The sequence below is a fragment of the Penicillium argentinense genome, assembly GCF_028826775.1.
Source record: "Penicillium argentinense strain IBT 30761 chromosome Unknown utg000010l_segment0_segment0, whole genome shotgun sequence".
NCBI lineage: Eukaryota > Fungi > Ascomycota > Eurotiomycetes > Eurotiales > Aspergillaceae > Penicillium > Penicillium argentinense.
The window spans coordinates 1,556,135-1,576,854 of record NW_026622669.1 but is presented as its reverse complement, the minus strand read 5'-3'; the positions used below and the strand labels follow the sequence as shown (position 1 = coordinate 1,576,854).

The following is a 20,720-nucleotide window of genomic DNA, read 5'->3' as shown; positions in this document are numbered from 1 at the left end:
AAAGCCACGAGTCAAGTACCTCATCCTATAAAAGGTACAACCGGGAAAATCTCAACGCCACTGCTAGAATATGAACATTCAAAGAAGAATACAGGCCACTAGCCCTCGGACAGAGAGTGGCGGGGAGAAAGAGGAAGACGACATTCAAGCCATGAGCTCATTGATCGAGATCTCATCATCGCCATGGTGGTGCGCCATATCAGGCAAGAGTATCGCCGGCTGCCCCATCAGCTGTGAGTGGGATCCAGGAATGGCAGACGCCATCCAGGGACCGCGCTCCTCGTCCGAAGCAGACAGAACACCCTCAGCCCGCTTCATGGTCTCGACATCGAGGTCGGTGACGTATGCATCGCGGTGTGTGCCATCGCCCGCTCCACCGGGCAACCGCAATCGCACCTCGAACTCGTTATTCAGCATCATCTCGTCTTTCCACAGACGGCGCTGGCCGTCAAAGACGCACAGAACCCGCTTCTTGGTCTTCATGCTGCTGTTCGGGCAACCCCAGGAGTTCGGGTAATTGCCGCGATTATTGCGGCGGCGGGTTGCGACGGCGCGCGGCTTGCCATTCATGGTAGTATTATTTCCGGAGTTTTTCGTGATGGCATTGGCGTTGCCGAGGATGGGTCGGGAGGAGTTGGTGGTGGATTTGGTGGATTTTACGGCGCCACGGCCGGATCGCCAGGTTTCGTTAAGGTCGTCTTCGTCGTGAGAGTCGTTATCATCCAAGCTGGGAACCGGACCGGCCGCATCGACTAATTGGTGTTTCTCCATGGTTTTCTTCACTTCTTCGTCGGCGGCAACCTCCGCCAGCCGTTGCTGGTTGATTGCCTCGGACGGCTCCTCCTGCTGCACTACGCGCAACACACAGTCGTCCAAATGCTCGTAGAAGTCTTGCGCATTGCTGAATGTCGCCGAGCAGGTGGAGCATTTGCCCGTCGCATCGCTGCTGTAGTTGGTGCCCTTCCTGGCGGAGGTGGTGGGGCTGCGCTTGCGGCAGTTGGGGGGTGTTTGCTCGACGGCGTGGACGGAGGTGAGATGGCGCTTGAAGACGTCGGCGCGATTGAAGCTCTTCTCGGCGGGGAGCCGGGCCCCGGGCAGAAGCCGCAGACCATGGTTCCCTTGTAATGGGTCAGGGTGTGGCGGTTCTTGTCGTATTTGCGGGCGAAGCCCTTGGTGTGGTATTCGCAGGTCACGATGGGACATTTCTCGGGCCGCTCAGACTGGTGTGTGAGCATGTGGGCCTTGAGGTCTTTGAAGACGCGGCCACAGTCGGGGAAGGGGCAGCGGCCCTTTTCCTTGCTGTCGTCGGCATCGACGCTGCTGAGGGCCGGACTGTTCTGGGAGCGGTGCGAGCGGATGGAGGAGATGGAGGAACGGCGGTCGTAGACGGAGACGGGGCGCGAGGGCGGCCCCGGCATCACCAGCGAGGGATTGAGGCCTGAATGGAGCTGGGGGAATTGGTGCTGCTCGACATGATCGCTGTAGGGGACGGGTGAGGTCGCAGGAGAATGAGGGAGGAAGTTGTGGGGCACGTAGGCCGAGGTGTTTTCAGGGTAGGCGATGGTGGGAGGGAATTGCTGGACGGGCTGGCCCACGGGCTGGATGAGGGAGGGGTCTATACCAGTCAATGCCATTGCCCATGTGTTTTATGTGTTTTTTTTTTAAGAGTGTACATACCGACAAATGCATCGGGGAATTTCTCCTGGTAGAGCCCGTCCATGTCCACCGGACCCATGTAATCGTTGGAAAAAAGGTCGCTCATGACGGCAGAAGGCAGACCGAGGCCGTGGTTGGTATTCACCCAGTTGTCGTGGTAGACCTGAGCGCCTGAGTATGGCGATCCAATGGCCGAGGAAGGCGCACTGGCGATGGACGGACCGGAGGCCGAACCCGTTGGAATGGGGGGTTCTTGAGCAGTGGAGACGGAGGGAGGCGTGGCGGGCATGGAGGGAAAATGGGATGGTTTGTGCAGATCGTCGTAGACCTCATTAGGGTAGTAAGGCAGGCGGAGGTCGTGCGAATAGGGCACATCGACGGGGAAGAACATCTCCATGTTGGAATCGAAGTATGAGCGGGACATGCCCTATACATTTATTAGTACCGTAACCTAGGGTGGGTAGTAAACATTTGCGAAAGGAGAGAGACCGACGATAAGGTTAGAATTACGGCCCGGCCGACCCAACGTGAATCTCAAAAACAGGCAACGTGCGAAGATGACGGAAATGTTGCAAGGGATTGGGAGGGCGCATGTAGAACTCCTTGCGTGGTGAAGCAGTGGACATGAGCACTGACGGCAGGAGGAGAGACAAGAGATCGCAGTGACGGAAGTCTTGACGTGAGGAAAGACGAGGATGAGGGGGGCAGACGATTAGTATTATAGATGGTCGAGTCTAGTCTGGATGACATTCTCGAAAATCTATTCAAATAATAATCTCATAAAATAAATCAAAAGACGTATTCCGAAAATCCCAAAAAAATAAAATAAAAATAAAATGAAATTAAAAATGATTTTATTTATGACGTCTGTCATTACAATACGGCCGGGGGCGCAGCAGGGACTGGGAACCATCCAGACGTCCGGGGAGTCGCCCTGTCAGGCGTCCAACAATAGCCTAGCCCATACCCTACCTACCTCCTACGATGTGTCAGCCATCATCACAAGTGCCCAAAAGGATGTACTACGCCGAAATGGAAGAGATGCGCTCATACCCTGTTTTCTACGGAATTTCGACTTGATTCTGGGTATGGTGTAGATAATCTCCGTCACCTCTGTGACAAGGAAAGTCTGAGTACCTGCATCGTCCCAATAGTGCGGGCGATAGATCACACTATCTTTTCTGACATGGCCCATTCAATGGGTCTTCCGAGGACTGCGATCGCTCATCGAAGCGAAGTCGTGCAGCGATCGCCATGTCAAATCAGAGGAAATCCAAGCAATGGACCGCTAGCTGTCAGATCGCTGCACGGGAAAGGCGCCTCATCCTCATTTTTTAGGCATCGGCAAGTCCGTGTACTTTGTCTCGGTCGATTTGTCAAGTCCCAGTCGAGCCTAGCCTGCCCTCGACATACTTTACACTACAAGTGTCAACTGTGGACAATGCATGTAGATCTCATGCACTCGGAAAAGGTCGAGAGCGAATTTCACTCAGTGCACACAAAGAGAAGAATCTGCGAGGTTCAGGATCGATCCGTTGGCCAAGAGAGGACGAGAGAAAAGGTGAGGGCGACCCGTCAGTCTGGTCACGGACACGCCGGCCAGGGCAGGCCCGTCAAATCACCGTGCAGAGGCGCCATCTGTCCAGAAAACACGGAGTGGAGGGCTCTAGGACCTGGGGCTCCACTGGCTTGTCCACTGCTGTCCACCCTAACCCACTGCGGTGCGCCGACGGACCAGTGACCGTGCCCCCGTCGACACGATCTGGCAGTCAATCGCATTTTGCTTCCTTCCCACACCCTCGGGACATGACGATCGCACCTGGAACACCCCACGCCTTTTGGCAGCGCGTGCAGGCCCCGCTGGTCGGGTTTTGTCTGTATGATCCGTACTGCGTGTAAGTGTACACTGTACCAGGTGTATTTGTACAAGGTGACGCTGGATCAGGGGTGGACCCCGCTATTCCCCTTCTGCCCCGTCAACGACGATCACTGGAAGTGATTGCTCTCTTCGCTTGGATGGTTGGTCTCTTGAGCCGCATGGTTCGTTGGCATCTGGGCCGTCTCCCCGTATTGTGTAGGGCGAGTGCCAGTGCCTGCCAGCGTGCCCAGGGATACTTGCCCGGGCTCACATGCGAAAGCATTCTCCGACCATTTTGTACCTTCTGATTGTTCCGCGCAGTCTCAGTGGCTCTCAGTGATTTTCTTTGACTCTCGCTCTGACTTCATGGTGGATCACCACATGTCACTCGGGGTTATCAGTCTGAGCTGCATCACCAGCCTCGAGGCAAGTCATCATCCGAATACTCCGTGGTGGAGGTCGAGCAGTGCCCTGTGGCTCCTGTAGAGTAATTCCCGACATCCGTGACACCGGAAAAGACCGCCAGGCCCAATCCGCAATGCAGTACATAGCCCTAGTAGGAGCAGGGAGGAACATCGGCGAGCCCGCAGTCGGTGAGAAACACTGCGGCAGTTCCTCGGCGCCCGCCACGATCCGGGCCAGCCACACTTTGCGCGAATCAGATTGGACCGCGAAAGACACGCTTGTCGAGTTGCGGCGGGTGGGAAGTGTGATTGGTGTTGGTGGCGGGTCTGTTGGGAGTGTGAGGCGCAGCAGGGATTGCGTTCACCGCTGGGGTCGGCGATCCCGACATGACCTCATTTGGCACTCGTATTCCTGCCCTACCATCCACATCCATCCTGCCTTCCCAAACCGGACTATGAGGCCTCTGCCGACCCGGTTTGGGAATGGTTTGGTAGCTCTGGCTTTGCCCTACGGCCTGCAAGGTGTCCGTGTTGGCTCCACGTCGATCGGTGGCAGTGTCAGGACAGTCTATACTATTCCTCAAGGTACTAGACCATGCTCAAATTGGAATTCCTACTTACTGGAGTACTGTAGTTGGTACCACGCCATCCCTTCCTCAAACCATGACCAAAAATTACATCTTGAAACAGGGCTGACAAACCTTCACCGGCCTACCAGTGAGCATCAAGAACGGGGTTTTCGGAACGAACGGTCCTGCACGACGGGTGATGGGACGAGGCGGGCGATCCAATGAGTATCAGCGATCCTATATGCCTACGGTGCCCTCAATACCCTCGGCTAAGTACGTATACCTACCCAGGGTGAGTACCTAGGGTTTAATCACCGCTGTTACATTCTGTCCTATACAGAAGCAACAATGGCACCACCCGCAACGATTACTTCATTCAGGCAATTCAATTTCAATCTCAATTCCAATCTCAACTTCCCATTCATCCTAGTAGTACACGCTACTTTCATCTGGAAAGTATTCATGGTTTGGCCCCCAACGGTCATCACCATCCGCCTGCGTGATAGGGCTGCTCGCTAAACAGGATGATTAGGGTACCGTCGAAACATCCCCACTTTCAGCCATGACCACGGCCCCGGGTGTCTGTCAGCGCGACTTTGCTCACTTGCCTCTATTGGGACCCATCTCGGGTAGGGCAGAGTTAGTTGCATGCCACTCTCTCACTCAGCACCCTAGGGTACTCTTGTTAGTAATGTACTGGATAGTGAGTGCACTCTACCTGAGAGTGCAAGGATACGGCGACTCCGAGCCTGGCACATCTGGCGCAGGAACTCAATTTCCGGTGCCGCTCGCCCGGGTCCGCCAAGCTCAGGGTCAGATTGTGATGCCTCGAGCAGGCGTAGAGTTTCTTCAAGTTCTGGAATGTTTGCTTACTATTAATTAATGCACGCGTTCGAGCCCTGTCATTTCTGCGACCGTGTTTTTGGCCTAAAATTTCTCCATTCCTCTATCGCAATAGTACTTTACTAACTTGAAAATCACTCTAATTTAGTTCTGGTGTGGTGTAATCTGATAAATCCGGACCTCGCGAATATTACTCTGGTAGGCACAACACGATACCCGAAAGGGTAACCGCTCAGACCCGTGGTCCATTCCTGCTCCCCGGCTTCCCCCACATCGTAAACACGGCACAACAAGGCTGAGTCGCGGAAGTGACCAGCCATTATTGCGCACGTACTTTAGTGTTGTATAGTGTACTAGGATGAGCGCAAATTTTTGGTTGATTCCATGATGTTCGTGTTTCCCCTAAATTACGCCGGAATTATCGCGGCCGCCTCGTGAAAGCAATTAGCTCGGCGGGCGACAGCGGCTAGTAAACAATAGCCAAGTCCACCATCAATCTATACACCAACTTGAATATAGAAGTAGTCCCAATTTTACGGCCCGGACAGCGACCGTGCCTAGGAAAATCAGAAAATATGAATCGACAAGTCTGGGCACGCAGATCCCCCATCGCACTCCTATACGGCGTGCACTGTAATGTAATACCACTGCGGTTACCATTGTCCTATTCAGGAGCACCTGTTTAGGATCGAGACACCTAATGAAGGTTTACTCTTTCCAGCATGTCTGTGGGTAGACGCAGGGGCCAAGTTACCCCAGGCGAACATCTGTAGATAGTAACGTGGAAGGTGAATGATCTATTCATGGCAGCCCTCTGTCTAGAGACAGCAAGTGCAGCGCCAACTCCCTGCCTCCATGTGGTTGCGGCGAAGCTGCGAAGCCATGAGAGGTTCGTCTGTTCTAAAAACAGATTTAGTGACAGGGATGTGTGGTGCAAGGGGAAGGGATCGTCGTTGTGGTTGGCTTGCCAGGGTTTCCTTGTCTAACCCTTGAGAGGGTTTGGAGGTAGGGTTGCGTGGCTTGTCTTCATGTTTCTTACTTTCTCTTTTTTAGGTGTTGTTTTTCTTTGTTGGGTCTGTTGCCTCTTGAATTGTTCGTACGGCCTGGAGATAGTGTGATTGACAGAATGGATTGTGGGGTCGGGGTAATCTTCTCGGCTTTGGCGGGTGCGCTTTTAGCCAACCTTGCCATACACCTACCCTAAAGGCAAAAGAAGGTATGGTCATCTTCACCTGATGCCTGGGCGAACAAGCATCGAGATGAAACAGCATACTTCGAGGTGCATGTTTCAGGCTTTGTTGCCTCGTAGCTTGGCCCTCGCATTCTGCTGTAAGTGTGTGTGCTGACATGATACAGAATTGCCCCATGCGCGAACCTGCAGGCAGGGGTCTTGTACGATGCTATCTGGGACCTCAATTGGTCTGATGACCACCCCTGATAATTCAACCACACCACTGGCAGGCCAGTGAGAGCCAATACAGCGGAGAGTTGGTATTGGGGGCGAGAATGTGGGTGTAACCCCCCACCAGCCGCGTGGCAAGAGTTCAGATCACATCTGACAGAAAACGTGGCCAACATTCTTTCCTTGGATCAGGTTCGTTGATGATAATAAGCACCTACTGCATATCACGCCCGCAAAATCCGCCCGTTCTACCGGCCCAGAGTATCGTATCTCTGTACTCTAGCAAGTAAGAAGACCTCAATTGGACAAAATACCACGACAAGGCTCGGGGTTATGGAGCATGCTGCAATTGATCCACACTAGCCCACCAGTACCGGGCAGAGCCGCAGAACTCCCGTACACATCGAGCATAGAATTACGGAGGTGCCCGTAAACTCCGAGTGTGTGCCCCTACGCAAAGGCGAGAATCTCACAAAAATAAGCACCCCAAATTTGAATCTGGCAAAACCTTAGAACCGGCCGAATGCGCGACGCCTAACGCAACGGCCGGCCAAAACCCGAAAAACACCTCCATTGTCTTGTGATAAGCCTCGTTTCAAAAAAAAGCGATCTTGTGTCCCTTAACGCGCGCCACAAGGAGACGGCCAGGCCGAGCCTTAGCTGCTTCGGGATATAGTAAAAGATGGCGTTCTGTCAGCACCAACTTAAACCATCGTGACCATCTTTGGCTTTAGTAAGGCGATATAGTTTGGACTTCGGGAAATTTGTCAAGATGGCAGGGATTTCGCGAGAGATGCTCTCAGTGGTTCACCCAAGTAGACTAGAGGTGCGCTGCTGTGACGATCGCGGACTCTAGAACTTGGGGATGCACGGCCATACCCGGCACACAGGAGCTGGGGTGGGACTTCTATTCGTCACTGCATTGGGTTGGTTCCGTAGGGAAGAGAGTGGATTGCGTAGCGCCCAACAGTGCTTACCCTTTACCTTGGTAGGTGTGGAAATGTACTGCACGGCTGTCCCACAAGTGTCATGTCGATCTGCCATTCTCTCCCAGCCAGCCACAACCTCTCGCACTCCACGCACTATAGACAGCCGGCTCCCACTTCCCCTGAATCGGTGGGGACCCCAACACTAATTTTTGACACTCGCCATGTCTAGAACGAAATTTGGGGATTGCTTTCCGAAGTTTGGCCATCCTTCGCTGCTTTACTCCGACCACTTAATTAATAAGTAGGGTGGGGAGGTACTTTGGTTCAGGGTGATTCGCTAATTACCCGACCTTTCTCTCTTCTCTCCGGGTTGACCTGCCCAGTCCTTCGATAGGCGAACACGATCATCGACAGGGTAGCCTTTGGCGCCCTAGTCTGCTTTAGTCGGCGATAGACGACGGGATTGTCAAGGTGACTGGCACCCCTGTCTCACATGGCGCACGACTCCTTTCGTCGTACGGACAATAGTAAAGGTGGATGGAGAGAAGTAAGCTAGCACCCCGTCGCGCATGGTATTCTCTCTTGATGTGTTGTTCAATGAATGCAGGACTCGTCGGACTATCGCGATCGGGCAGCAAAGCACAGTCCCTTCGGTAGATGATAGGCGTGGAGACGAGCTCGGACAAGCCTAGGTCTATCGTGCCCTTCAAGCGCAAGAGATAATATTCTCCGCGCAACGTGTGCAGACTGGCAGGGCAAGCAGGGGGATTCTTCAACTCCCGCCCCTTTAGTCTCTGCGCCTGCAGGAAGACTGTTTCCCATTCGGTCGCGATATGGGGGCCGGCGCCTGATCGACACTCGACACGAACACGCCTGCCTTCTCGGCCGTCGCTTGCGAGAGCCCCAATCTCCCTACTTACAGAAGGTGTTGGCCCTTCTAGACCACTCGTCGATCACATCCCGCACTGGTCACATGATCTCTCCCGCCCCCTGCGTCCCAGTGCTGCGTATACACGTCGTCGTGTACAGCCTAGGGCACCTAGTGCTTAGAGAGAGGGTTAGAGACGGTCGCGGTCCGAGCCTGGCCATGTGGCGGGAACGAGGGGGTGGACCCCGCGAGGTTTAACTCCCTGCTATCAGGTAAATACGCCCGGGCGCTTGGAGCTGCAGTGTTTGGCTTGGCGTGGGTTTTCTGGGGTGCCCTGGTGAATGCTGGTTCTTGTGCCTATGCTGGTGCCTGTCTTGGTAAGGTGTGGTGTACGCCAGCGGTATCTGGCTTTTGCCACTGGAAGCTATGTCTGACTAGGAGATAGCAGTCGGCACTGGCAGGATGGTAACAGGATTGTGGTAACTTCCCCCGAGACATCCCCACCAATTACCCCAGTCGACCCGAACAACTATTGACTCCTGCTGCAAGATAAGCTTCGCTATGGTTGATTCAGTCGTCCGGGTGTCCGATTCTAGCATGACTCGACATTATCGAGGTGGAATGGCAGATTCACCAAAGACAAGCAGATTTATTCGACTGATCGCGGTTCACAGTGTTATCTCGAGTGATTGATCCTGGTGCATATTTCTAGTGCGTACACTTGAACTAATTACTGCAATTACATCATGCCCGATCGACGAGATCTGCAGCGCCCGGGCGAGTGGCTTGTTATCGATGCTGTTCGGGCAAACACCTGCCCTAGCGCATCACATATGCATCTCTCTCACTTGGGAAAAATAATACCATACTGTACAAAATACATATCCATACCCTTGCACTCAGTTGCCTTAGCCGCAGGCACGCGCGCAAGCAGGATCGCACGATTCCCCTTTCGACGCCCGTGTAACCATCCAAGGAGATCAAGCGACTGGCCGTGGTTCTCGAGTCCCGTCGTACAATCGTCACACCATCCAGGCAATAGCTTTTGCAGGATCAGTCCCCTGTCGGCCATGATGATGCCGGTACTTCCACCTGTATTATCAAGGGCCAGTTGAAATTATCGAGTAAGACCAACTCCCTCTACCCTTCCCAGTCTTCTACTCTATGTGACTTAGTCTCCTTCCCGTTTCGACCATGCAGACCGTCGTCAAAGCGCGGGGAACAAGACGCCTCGCTGCATGGCGAAACTAGCTCGCATGCTGCTGCCACATTACTATACGTACATTATTCGTGCATGTGCCCACACCCAGTTCTACCGGTCCAAGGTTATGCAAAGCAGTGTGTAGGAGAGGTAGGGATATACGCCCGTACCAGAAAGTACCCAGTACCATGTTGCCGTCGCTGTCACTATTTCGTGCGCATGTACGAGCACATCACACTGAACCCGCAGCAACTAGTAGCTCTCGGTGGCGTTGCCGTCACCTGCAAGCGAGTTAAATCGACACTACCCAGGGCGAATCAATCGCAAATCATAGATTAAATCGCAATTAGGAAGTGGTAATGGCCACCCCCTCCTTTGGACGGTTCGTGATCGCCATCGCCAAACGCGGGATCTCGGGAACCAGATTGCACAGTGCATAAGCGCGTTTCCGCAAAGCGGCCGCCAATATTACTCAATTCATACCTAGAACAAAGTTGCTCGTATCTTGTATGTAGTACACAAGACAGTACGGCCGAGAAATACCAGCAACAACTCTCTAGGTAGAAGATCGTCGGTTTGATGACGGGTCGTTTCTGGTTTTTGATCAGTCACCCTTGTCCCGGTGGCTGCTTCACCGCATCAGTCGCATAGGCTCGACGCTCGGGGATATGTAAATGGACCACGAGCAACTCGGAGAAATTCTCCAGATCGGACGGAAATGCAAGTAAACAATAACCCTCTTTAGCTTCAAAAGTTACTCTGGTAGGGAGAATCACTAGTAAACGGACCAACCCACTAAATGCACTATCCGATCCGAAACCTTGCCAGCCCCTGCCATACGAAAGTCAACGCAGTGGCATGTGATGTGGATGCGGAAATATAACTCCATCGCTCTCAAAAACTCCCCTTTAGGACGGATTATCTCCGGACCTTAGGGTCAGTGTGGGCCTGGGGTGAATAGCTTCACGCCACGACTAGACTGAAAGAGCAAAATTCCTCGTCCTTCCCGCCACGATAAAAGAGAATGGTCCATTTTTCAGTCCTTCGCGCTCCATAAGAAGGATGTTTGGATTCGTCGAAAACGGGAAAAAGGCTACTGAGATCCACAGCGGGAAGGAAATCTTCACCACACGCCGACCCGCCCTATAGGGGGTGCGCGCCGTGGGCTCCGAGATTCGCATGTCGTTCTTTTACGATCGTGTCCACTTGCGGATCCCCAGATTCTTTCTTTTTCTTTCTCTCGTCTCTTAGCAGCGGTGGACTTTGGACTCCTCCCCGAGATGGTGGGGTGCGAGTCGTGATTAGGTTTTTTTTTTTTTGTTTCCCTGGAGTGACCGGCCGGTTTTTCCCCTATAGCAGAGGCTTGTTCTCCATTTCTGTGGATATTTTCTTTTTTTCTAGTGGGCCCGGAGTCTCGGACGATTGGAAATTACGTAGGTCTCCGAACCCGTGTACCCGGTGCAATGGTTATGGCCACGGTGAAGAATCCGAGTGAAGATTTGATAGGTGGGGTGTGCATATCGGAATCGTCAGTGGAATACCAATTTTCAGTTCTACTGTAAACCCAAGGTCGCTGTGGTACAGAGGGGTTAACTGAGATCCTGTTTCCAGACCTTTAACTTCTATAGTTCCATAATCTACTTTTTACAGGTTACACGGGATAGCAATCATGCAGGGTCTGATCACTGCATCGGGAATGGGAACCGATCTGATTGTCTGATCAGCCACCGTGTGGCTTTGACCAAACTGGTTCCTTGTTATGCGATGGAGATCTTAGCCTTAGGGTTACTCACCCGATTTGAAGCCAATTATTGATTATGATATCATAGATGGGCATTCGAATATAGATTGGTGAAGATACCTTCCGTTAGTGTAAATTTGTCATTTTTGGCCCTCGTGACGACTGCAATATCAGTCTGTATGATCAGTCAGTCCGAGGCTTAGCCGACAGCAGGCATTCCTTGTTGATGCTCTTGGTGAATCGGTGAATCTCATCTCGGATGTAGTGTATCCGATCAGAGAAATACTTCCGAATAGTATACTTGAACCTCTAGGTACAAGAGCATCCGGAGGCGTAAGAGTTCCACGACGTCTCGTATTCGATAATGTAGAATGCAATGATTAAATCTTCGAGCTTAAATCTGCTACTGTACAAGCACCTAGCCTTGCTTTTGTTTGGTGGGTGGTTGGAAAGCATCCGACTGGATATATATTGTGAACCCACGGTACAGCGTATCAGATCTCGTGATCTGTATCTCGATCAAGATCAGATCAAAACATTGACATCATCGGCCTCAAGCTCCTCCTCTGATAGATCGAGACAAACATCATGTGCTAGAAATTAAGATAACCGCTGGAATCATCGTGCGCATCTAGTTACAGACTGGAGGATCAGACGATCGTTCGGCTTCGGTTTTGGGCTTATGTGGTGTAACAGGTTAGTACCCAGAACAACCCCAACGTGGGCATCGCTTGGATCCATACACTTTTTATGGGCTATGCTCACTCTGTTACAGCTGCATGGACATAATCGTAAGTGTTCTTGATGATGGACCGCTACCCGAAGCCCGAAACACCGTTGCAATAGTACGGACCAACAACACGACCTCAATTACAAAGATGAATCCAACCCCATTTGAGGCGACTTCGTGAGGTGCAAAAAAACCTATACAACTTAAAAAAATATCCTCAAACAACATAAGGCCCTAATAAACCCAACCCAACAAAACGCCCCTGACATTAACAGACACGTTATGTACACCCAGACCTCGAACCATGGAACTTATCGTTCCACTAAAGACCACATACCCACGGTTCACAGCCTCCCAAAACACCAACCACCCGGGCATTGACGTAGCAACATAGGACCCGATCATTCCCCCCAAAATCCCTGACAAACAGGGAACCGATCGTACAAGCCGCTACGATACCCTACCTGGGTAAGAGCAACGTCGTGGGACGGATATATTCTGGAACTATAGATGCATTCTGTACACTCGGCCGTGCAGGGGGTATCGCATTTTGCGCTGGTGTAGATACAGGATTTGAGTGGTCAAATGATCGAGGTAAATCGAAGACATGTCCAATCGCTTAACGTGATGAGATAAAATCTTGGTCTAGTTCTCAATATATCATCCCACAGACGAATTGGAAAGCACTGCTAGGGCCTTCACTGGGATTTTCTACTGGATGATCAGCTACCTATAGGGAGGTATGCATGTACATCACACCCTCCAAACAGGTTATTTCCAACTCTCTTGCTAAATTCACGCTACTCTGATGTGAGCACCATTCGCCACAACCCAACGCAAATTCTGTTTCCCATATCTTCTCGCTACACACTACCCAAAACCTCACACTTGGTGTCATGTAACGTACCGTCATCATATCCAAAAAAAAAAGTATATCGTGCTTACATCCAGGCATGATATCCCTGTCAGCATGCAGCCAGCCCGAATCAGCGGAAAAAAGTGAAACCATTTTCCTCAGTGAGGTGTATTCGTCTGCTTCAAATGATCGCACAGCGTTCGAGGCGTTTGTGGCACGTTCCGGTGGACTGGGCGGATTCTGAAACGGGGCTTGCTCGTGTGATGAGAGATTACTTTCTGGAGTAGATGGCGTATTTTACGTGATTGGTTGGCTATGCTAGGGTACGGATTTGGGGTTAACTTATACGAAATTTGAGGGATACTCTAGGGTAGGGTTAACGGTACAGTGAATGGAAATTGAGGTACTACAATTGTAGTGCAAATGAGGTTCAAGTAGTCCTATCTGGGTATCGAACAGGTATGCATACAGATCCCACCAGGTTCCAAGAGGCGAGGATCAAGTCAATCAATCAAAATAGAAATCAAGCCCGGATAATCAAATCAACGAGCCGACTCCGCAATGCAGACTCTTTCATTCAACCAACAGTTCAAACAATAGCAGTCTGATTGTAATAGAAATCGCAAGCATGCGGATGCTGAAGACAATACTTCGGCACAAGCGCAGTAGCCATGACGCCATTAGCAACGAGGTACTCTCGGAAATTGAGAATCCGCTGCGTCATCAGGGTCGTCCGCTTCTTCCCCTCCGCATCACGGTTACCCGACCAAACGAGCTCACCCAGTGCGGCTGCACGAGGCCAGAACGAGCTGGAGATGGTAACGTCGTCGACCTGCTCGGACCAGAGGGGGGCCTCGGCGCCGAGGATGTGCTGCGCCTGCGAGGAGGTGAGGTTGGTTGTGAAGTCGTAGTCGTAGATGCGTTGCCAGGTTTTGTACGGGGCGCACCAGGAGCCACCGAAGCCTTGGTAGTTGAAGTTGGGGGTGCTGGCATCTGGGTTTGACATTACGTTGTAGCGGGGATCGTTGGTGATGAAGCCGCCCTTGCCACAGTCCAGATAGAGGAAGTCAGACGATGAGACGATCACGTCGTAGCCGGCGGCGGTGAGGTTATCGATGTTGCCGAGGCCATTGTTCCAGCTTTGCAGGACGATGTCCTTGGGGACATTGTGTGCGGCTTCGGTGGAGAGGAAGATGTCTTCCCACATCATGATGCGGCGATTTTTTTGCCTGCGGAGCGGAAGATGGGCACGGCGTGGTCGATCCAGTACTGGGCGAGATCGTGGTAGGTGCGTGAGGGGTCCTCGGCGAACCAGTTGGACACATAGCTGCTGAAGTTGTAGCAGCCAGGCTGGAGCTCGTCGGCGCCGACATGGAACCAATTGTCCGGGAAGATCTCCGATAGCTCGTTGTAGACGTTGCGGACTACCTCGTAGGTCTTGTTATAGATGATGTCCAGCTGGCCCGGGTTCGGCTCCACGGCCGTGTGCTTGGGCCAGTCATCGTTGGACCACCAGGAGTTACCGCAGGCCACGAGCTTCGGGTCGACCTGTTTCCAGCCGGAAGAGGAGTGACCGGGCATGTCCACCTCGGGGATGACACGGACGGCACGGGCACGGGCATACTCGATAACGCGTCTGATGTCGTTTTTGGTGTAGACTTCGCGAGGCGAGTAGGCATCCTTGACCATTTCCGGGTACGAACGCATCTGCATGGGCCAGGACTGCGCGTCGTCCAGATGCCAGTGCAGCACGTTGAGCTTGGACAGGGCCATGCCGTCGATCTGCTCCAGAATCTTCGGGACGGAGATGAAGTTGCGGCCCGTGTCGATCATGATACCCCGGTAAGGGTACAACGGCGCGTCGTGAATCTTGACAGGCTGCTCAATTATCAAGCCGCCCTGTCCGTCGGAGATAATCAACTGCTGCAGAGTCGTGAACGCGTGCATCGCGCCCCAGATGGTCTGGGCCCTGATCGCAACGCGGTCCGAACCCTCCGCGATTTCCAACGTGTACGACTCGTCAACGCCATGCTGCAGATCGGCCTGGCTGTCCGCGACCGACAGCTTCACGCCGGTAATGGCCTTGGTCGCGGCGCGTTTGGCCTTCGGGGCGGTGGTAGGGAACGGGTCGAAGTGCGGGATAGGGGCTTCGGTGGCCGCGGGAACCCATTGCAGGGTGGTGATGGCGGTCCAGGCGCGAGTCCAGGCGTTGTTCAGCGCATCGTGGGCGTGGGCATTGTTCGAGACGTGTAGGGAGAGCTGCTTCACGGGGATCGGCCCACTGGAGCCCCAGGTGATGTTGCGGGGCGCGGGGAGTGGATTCACCTTGACGTCGCACACGGCGACGGCGCTGAGGGCACCCAGCACGCCCAGAACGGAGGCGAACTTCATGATGGAGAGGCGGGTGATGAGGAGGGTGAGGAAGAGAGGGAGGAAGAGAGAGGATGGATTATTTAAGGCGCACCGCATGCCGATCGCGGATCGGCATGCACAAGTGAGATTAGAAGTGATAAACACATCCCTGGATGTTTTGGCGGGACACTAGTGAGCTAACCTACCCACTACCTTCCCTTCCCTAAGGCATACTAGTGTAGGCAGGTTACATCAGATCCGATCGTGTCTGCGACCTCCACATGCGACATTGCTAATCCCAGTATGCTACCGGCAGCGTATACTTCAGTTACTCTATTCCTCCCTGACGGAGGTGTGGCTGAAGTAACCCTGTCAACAGTGCCTGTTCCGAAGTATATCTTGACTTGACTCCGCATCGCCAGAATGACACTGTGACATCGCCAGTCTTCGCTCGATACAAGAGACCATGGCATTAATATCTAGATAGGTGCACTGGCACCGAGAAGTAAAGATGGGCAAGCTACAGTGCCTACGCCGGCAAAGTCTCCGAAATGCGGGGAAGGTATCGTGATCTTCATTGACTATCAAGTGATCCTGATCCAGCAGACAGCACACCTCACGACTTCTCCAATGACCGCTCCAGCTCCATACCTTCGCGGAACTCCTCGTGGATGGCAGCGGCAGCCTTCTCAGAAGGTACCACACATGGACGACGCGGCAGTCCACCGTATCCATGATATGACTGCAGCGCCGTCTTGACAGCAATGAAGCCGCCGTGGATGGCCGCCCAGTCCGTCCGCGCCACAATCGCCTGGACCTTCTGCGCCTCCTCGAGCTTGCCCGCCCGGTACAGCTCCATGAGACGCACGCATGATCGGGGAATCATGTTGGCGGTGCCGCCGATGATACCGTCACCGCCAGCGATGAGGGTCTGCAGGGTGAAATCGGCGGAGCCACCAAACGTCAAGAACTCAGGCTTGGAGCCGGCCGCGATGCGAGCCAGCTTGCCCGTGTTGCCGCAGGTCAGCTTACACCCGATGATGTTGGGGTGTTTGGCCAAGGTCAGGATATCGTCCGACGACAGATCCAGGCCCGACGATGCGCCGGGGAAGTTATAGATCAGCACCGGGATGGGCGAGGCGTCCGCAATGGCGTGGAAATGCGCGTACATGGCCTCGTTGCTCACGAGCGCCTTGTAGTAGCTGGGCGGCAGCACCAGCACGGCGTCGGCGCCCGCAGCCGCCGAGTCCTGGCACAGCTGGATGGACTCGCGCGTGGAGGCGGCACCGCAGCCGGCGATCACGGGCATGGAGGAATAGCCGGCGGCATCGACGGCGCGGCGGGTGGCAGCAGTAATAGCCTTGCGTTCGTCGCGGTCGAGGTGGACGGCTTCGCCATTGCTGCCCTGGGTGACCAGACCGGTGACGCCACTGCGGGCGAGATAAGCGGCGTGTTTCTCGACAGTCGGCAGATCCACCTCTTCGTCAGGCTGGAAGAAGGCCACGGTGGGCACGTAGAACCCGTAGGTGAGGGGGTTGCGTCTGGTGGTGCCGTTGGCTGTCATGATGGATGCGAGGAGTTCTGGTGGTGTCCGAGTCAGCCTTGGGATTCGCACTGGACGGAACATGGGAATCCCTGATCCATGGGTCCGCACTTACCTAGGTGCCGGTGGTCTCGATCATACGCGAGCAGCGCAGAAGTTGGGGTCGTCGGCCAGCTAAATAACCTCAGGGATCTTCACCCCCACGTCCCCCACTGGCGATCGAACTAGCCGTTCACGCCCTGAAGGTCATCCTGCCCCGCGTGGGAGGCTGTGGGGAGCAATGGTTCCGAGCACGAATCCTCGTCGTTTCTGTTTTTTCACCCCTCATGTGCTCCCCCACGCTTTCCTCTGCTTCTTTTTATGCGGGGTTGAACTGGAGTTGTCTCCGAGCTGGCACTGGCACAGATACAGTAGTACAGTCGCAGCCTGCTCTCGTGGGATCGGAGTCAAGTCCGCATCATGTGCTGCTGCAATCTGGTGCATTTGTCCATTGTGTCTCGAGTGTCACCAATCGAACGTCGATGACAACGCGTCTGGTCCAGCGCAGTCGTGTCGGAATTACATCGGGTCATTGCTGGACTGGACCCATCCCACGTCACAATGTGGGGGCGATCGGATAATGAAAATACCCTTCCAAAGAGGAAATGAAGCCGAGTATCGTGATGGTAGGTTGAGCACTGGCTGCGGCGGTTCGAGTGTTGAGCCTGTTCCACTGACCGAGAGGTGTTGTGGTGTCTGCAGAGAAGACTGAAGACTAGTAGAATGGTTAGACGTGATATATCCTAGTAGAGTCCAGCGCTAGCATTCAGGCAGTGCTGTCAGCAGATAATCGCCACCACGAGAAAAATCACATTCCATACATTATAGTAGCCTCGGATCAATCGCAACACTTGAAGATTCCATTGCATGGTCTGGCATATTCCATATTTCAATTGTGTAGAACCAACCACACTGCACCTGCTGCCGTCTCTGCGCGTCTTCGGCCGCCAAGAACCTCCTCGCAACATCTTCTCTGCGATCGCCTCGACGGCTGCGAACGAGCGCCCTGGGCATTCCTCCCGCGCAAAGGCCAGCCCCAGTATGACTCGAGGATAATACTCGCCTCCTCGCCCTCCCCCAGTCGAGCAATGGCCCTCCTCTCACGGCCGCTCCGCGGCACCGTGCGACGGACCCCCGACGACCACTCCGACGACGGAGCACCGCCGACCAAGAGGCAGCGAGTGCAGCAAGTGCAGCAAGTGCAGCAAGAGACTGGACGACGCCGTCGCAGAAGCTCCCCTGACTGCCTCGACATGACCACCACCCAAGCCAACTCCTCCGCCAGTAAGACCCGCCTCAATCTGTCCCAGGTCGCGCGCCCACGAACCGCAACGCGGCGCGCCCGCCGCCTCTCCAACTCCTCCGCCGACAGCATCGCATCCTCCTCCCATTTTCACACGGCCGGAAACCCTCGCGTCAATAGCAATGGCGTCGCCAAGACCCCCCGTGCGCGTACCGACCGAGACGGGCCGTCTGGCGGCGCCGCCGCAGTTTTCCTTCGCGATACGCGTGAGTCGCCCGATCCATTGGATACCATCTCGCCCGCCCCCGCCAATCCTGTTGCCAAGTCGCGTCCCGAGGCTGCTGTCTCGACGAGAGACGCGGAGGGTCAGTCTGCGAGCTCGCCTGTTGTGACTCGTACAACCCGACGAAATGACCCCGATGTGAAGCTCGAGGAGGGGCTGGACACCGAGGTGGGGAGCCAGAACGCGTCGCGGCCGGCTGAGAACACGCGGGATATTGAAGGACAGCAGAAGAATCAGAGTGGTGTGGTTGAGACAGAGCAGGACACGTCGGCGCGGACAGGGACCGAAAGACGATCGTTGCGCTCAACTGACACCGGTTCTCGGAGTAAGAGTGAGCTTGCTCAATACTTTTACAACTATGAGCAAATCATCAGCCTGGATAGTCCAAAGCCTGGTCAGTTTGTTCCTCTAACCAGAGTCTTTTTCCCCCATACTAACATCTGGCCAGTTGAATCACTTGCTGCCAGCACCACCATTGCTTTGATAGACGATCTCTCCAAGCCATTGGCTCTACCTCCGCCGAACCCGACCCCATTCGGCAATCCCCTCCAAAACCTCTACCGCTGCGAACCAATCACCCTTCCAGGCTCGTCATTACGAGCTCCAGCCGTCGACCCCCTGAACGACGAGCTTTATTTCCGCGCTCATCGCAAATTCGAGCGCCAGGAGAAACAACTCCGCAACATCGAGCGAGACCGCGCCCAGCATGAAAAGCAGCAACTCGAGCGTTTGCTCGAGGAACTCCGCGGCCAAGACTGGCTCCGCGTAATGGGCCTAATAGGCGTCCACGAAAGCGAAAAGAAACTCTACGAACCAAAGCGCCAAATCCTCATCCAGGAACTGGTGGCTCTAGTCAACAAATTCCAAACCTGGAAAGACGAGGAACGTCGTCGAAGACTGGCAAAGGATAAGCCTTTGCCGACAGCGGATCCGGAGACAGAGCAGCCTGCCATTGCAGCACCGAAACGTCCTCGGAAACGATCCCGTGCCGCAGAAGAGGTCGAGGAGGAAAGTTCTACCTCTCCCTTGACAGAAACACCGAGTACACCACCAGACCCGCACGACGTGGACGCCTTGGCCGCTCGTCAACTACATCAAGAAGCTCGCTCGGCATCCGTGGCTAAGCAGCAAAACCGCAAAGCCAAGCCCCATGAAGACACCCCCAAATCGAGCAAGAAGTTAGAGTCCAGCAAGGACCCTGCTAAGCGTCAGAAAACCCTCCTGGATATGAAATTTCTCTCTGCAACGCCCGCCCCTAAGCCCGCCTCAGCACCCCCTCCACCTCCTCCGCCCCCACCACCGCCAGATAAACCCTTCACATCATTTTTCGAAACGAGAGAACTTCATGACCAAGCTGTCGCAATCCTAGACGGGTCCCCGCGCGATCCAGCCCAGAAACCACTTGTCTTGGGCCAGCCGATTCCCGAGATGGAAGAGCGTGATTACGAGCCACCCGGTGAAATTCTCACGGAAGAAGTGATTCACTCGTCGCGGCGGCAGAGGCGGAGGTGGAAGCGGCAGAGTCGGGGTGGATGACCTGCTTCCCTTCTAATAATGTGGTTGAGTGGTCCAGGGCGGTGGTCGTGGTGCCGGAATTTTGCATTTTAATGTATTTGTACGATAGCATCTGGCGTTTGAATATCCGGGGATGGCATGGTGTATTTTACTTTTTATTCTGTAGGTTTATACTACCATTCGATATCTGGCGTGGTGTTCAATGGATTTGTTGTATATTTAGTTTATTGTCTGATGGGATAGAGAATTGTAATTCAAGTGGTAAGGAGCCATGTGCTGATCTCACCAACAGGCGCTCTTGATCTCACCCTCAGCGTCATCAGACTACTCATGCTCCAACGACAAAAGGCGTGCATCAATCGTGTAGCCATTTTCCAGTCCAGCTCGTTCTTTGCACCGGGCTAACAACATAGTTGGTGCATGTTGGCTTTCGCTTACGAGCTGCCTTTCCAGAGTAATTCTGTTCGGCATCGCGCAGATTGCGAGGTTGGTAGAATGATCATCATCATAGAAACCTCTGCCCTAGCCCCCTCTCTCTTCCGGATCAGACAGATGACCTTGAGAGCCCATAAACGTACAAACCATATGCGGGCCACGAAGTCTGCGTTCATGCTCCCTAAAACTCGCTCCTCACTCCCTTGTCCCATCTCTCTTCTACTGCAATAGAACAAAATCCCACGTGACGTGG

At 53.9% G+C, this 20,720-nt stretch overlaps 4 protein-coding genes across 4 annotated transcripts; 1 reads left to right on the top strand and 3 right to left on the bottom strand.

Moving 5' to 3' along the window:
• Nucleotides 1-144: 144 nt before the first annotated feature.
• zfpA (uncharacterized protein) lies at nucleotides 145-2,080 on the bottom strand (the record flags this gene model as incomplete). Its single annotated transcript, XM_056622765.1, has 3 exons — nucleotides 145-1,068; nucleotides 1,110-1,615; nucleotides 1,678-2,080. The coding sequence occupies 3 exons, from the start codon at nucleotides 2,078-2,080 to the stop codon at nucleotides 145-147; spliced, it is 1,833 nt and encodes a 610-aa protein (XP_056470181.1).
• An 11,566-nt stretch (nucleotides 2,081-13,646) lies between these two features.
• Nucleotides 13,647-15,448, bottom strand: N7532_010273 (beta-N-acetylhexosaminidase; the record flags this gene model as incomplete). The annotated part of the gene is made up of 2 exons (XM_056622764.1): nucleotides 13,647-14,286; nucleotides 14,328-15,448. The coding sequence occupies 2 exons, from the start codon at nucleotides 15,446-15,448 to the stop codon at nucleotides 13,647-13,649; spliced, it is 1,761 nt and encodes a 586-aa protein (XP_056470180.1).
• A 577-nt stretch (nucleotides 15,449-16,025) lies between these two features.
• On the bottom strand, nucleotides 16,026-16,973 carry N7532_010272 (dihydrodipicolinate synthase family protein; the record flags this gene model as incomplete). Its single annotated transcript, XM_056622763.1, has 1 exon — nucleotides 16,026-16,973. The coding sequence occupies one exon, from the start codon at nucleotides 16,971-16,973 to the stop codon at nucleotides 16,026-16,028; it is 948 nt and encodes a 315-aa protein (XP_056470179.1).
• Nucleotides 16,974-18,079: 1,106 nt separating this feature from the next.
• N7532_010271 (acetyltransferase SAS4-like domain-containing protein) lies at nucleotides 18,080-20,053 on the top strand (the record flags this gene model as incomplete). The annotated part of the gene is made up of 2 exons (XM_056622762.1): nucleotides 18,080-18,911; nucleotides 18,966-20,053. 2 exons carry the CDS (start codon nucleotides 18,080-18,082, stop codon nucleotides 20,051-20,053), a joined length of 1,920 nt encoding a protein of 639 aa, XP_056470178.1.
• Between the last annotated feature and the right edge of the window lie 667 nt (nucleotides 20,054-20,720).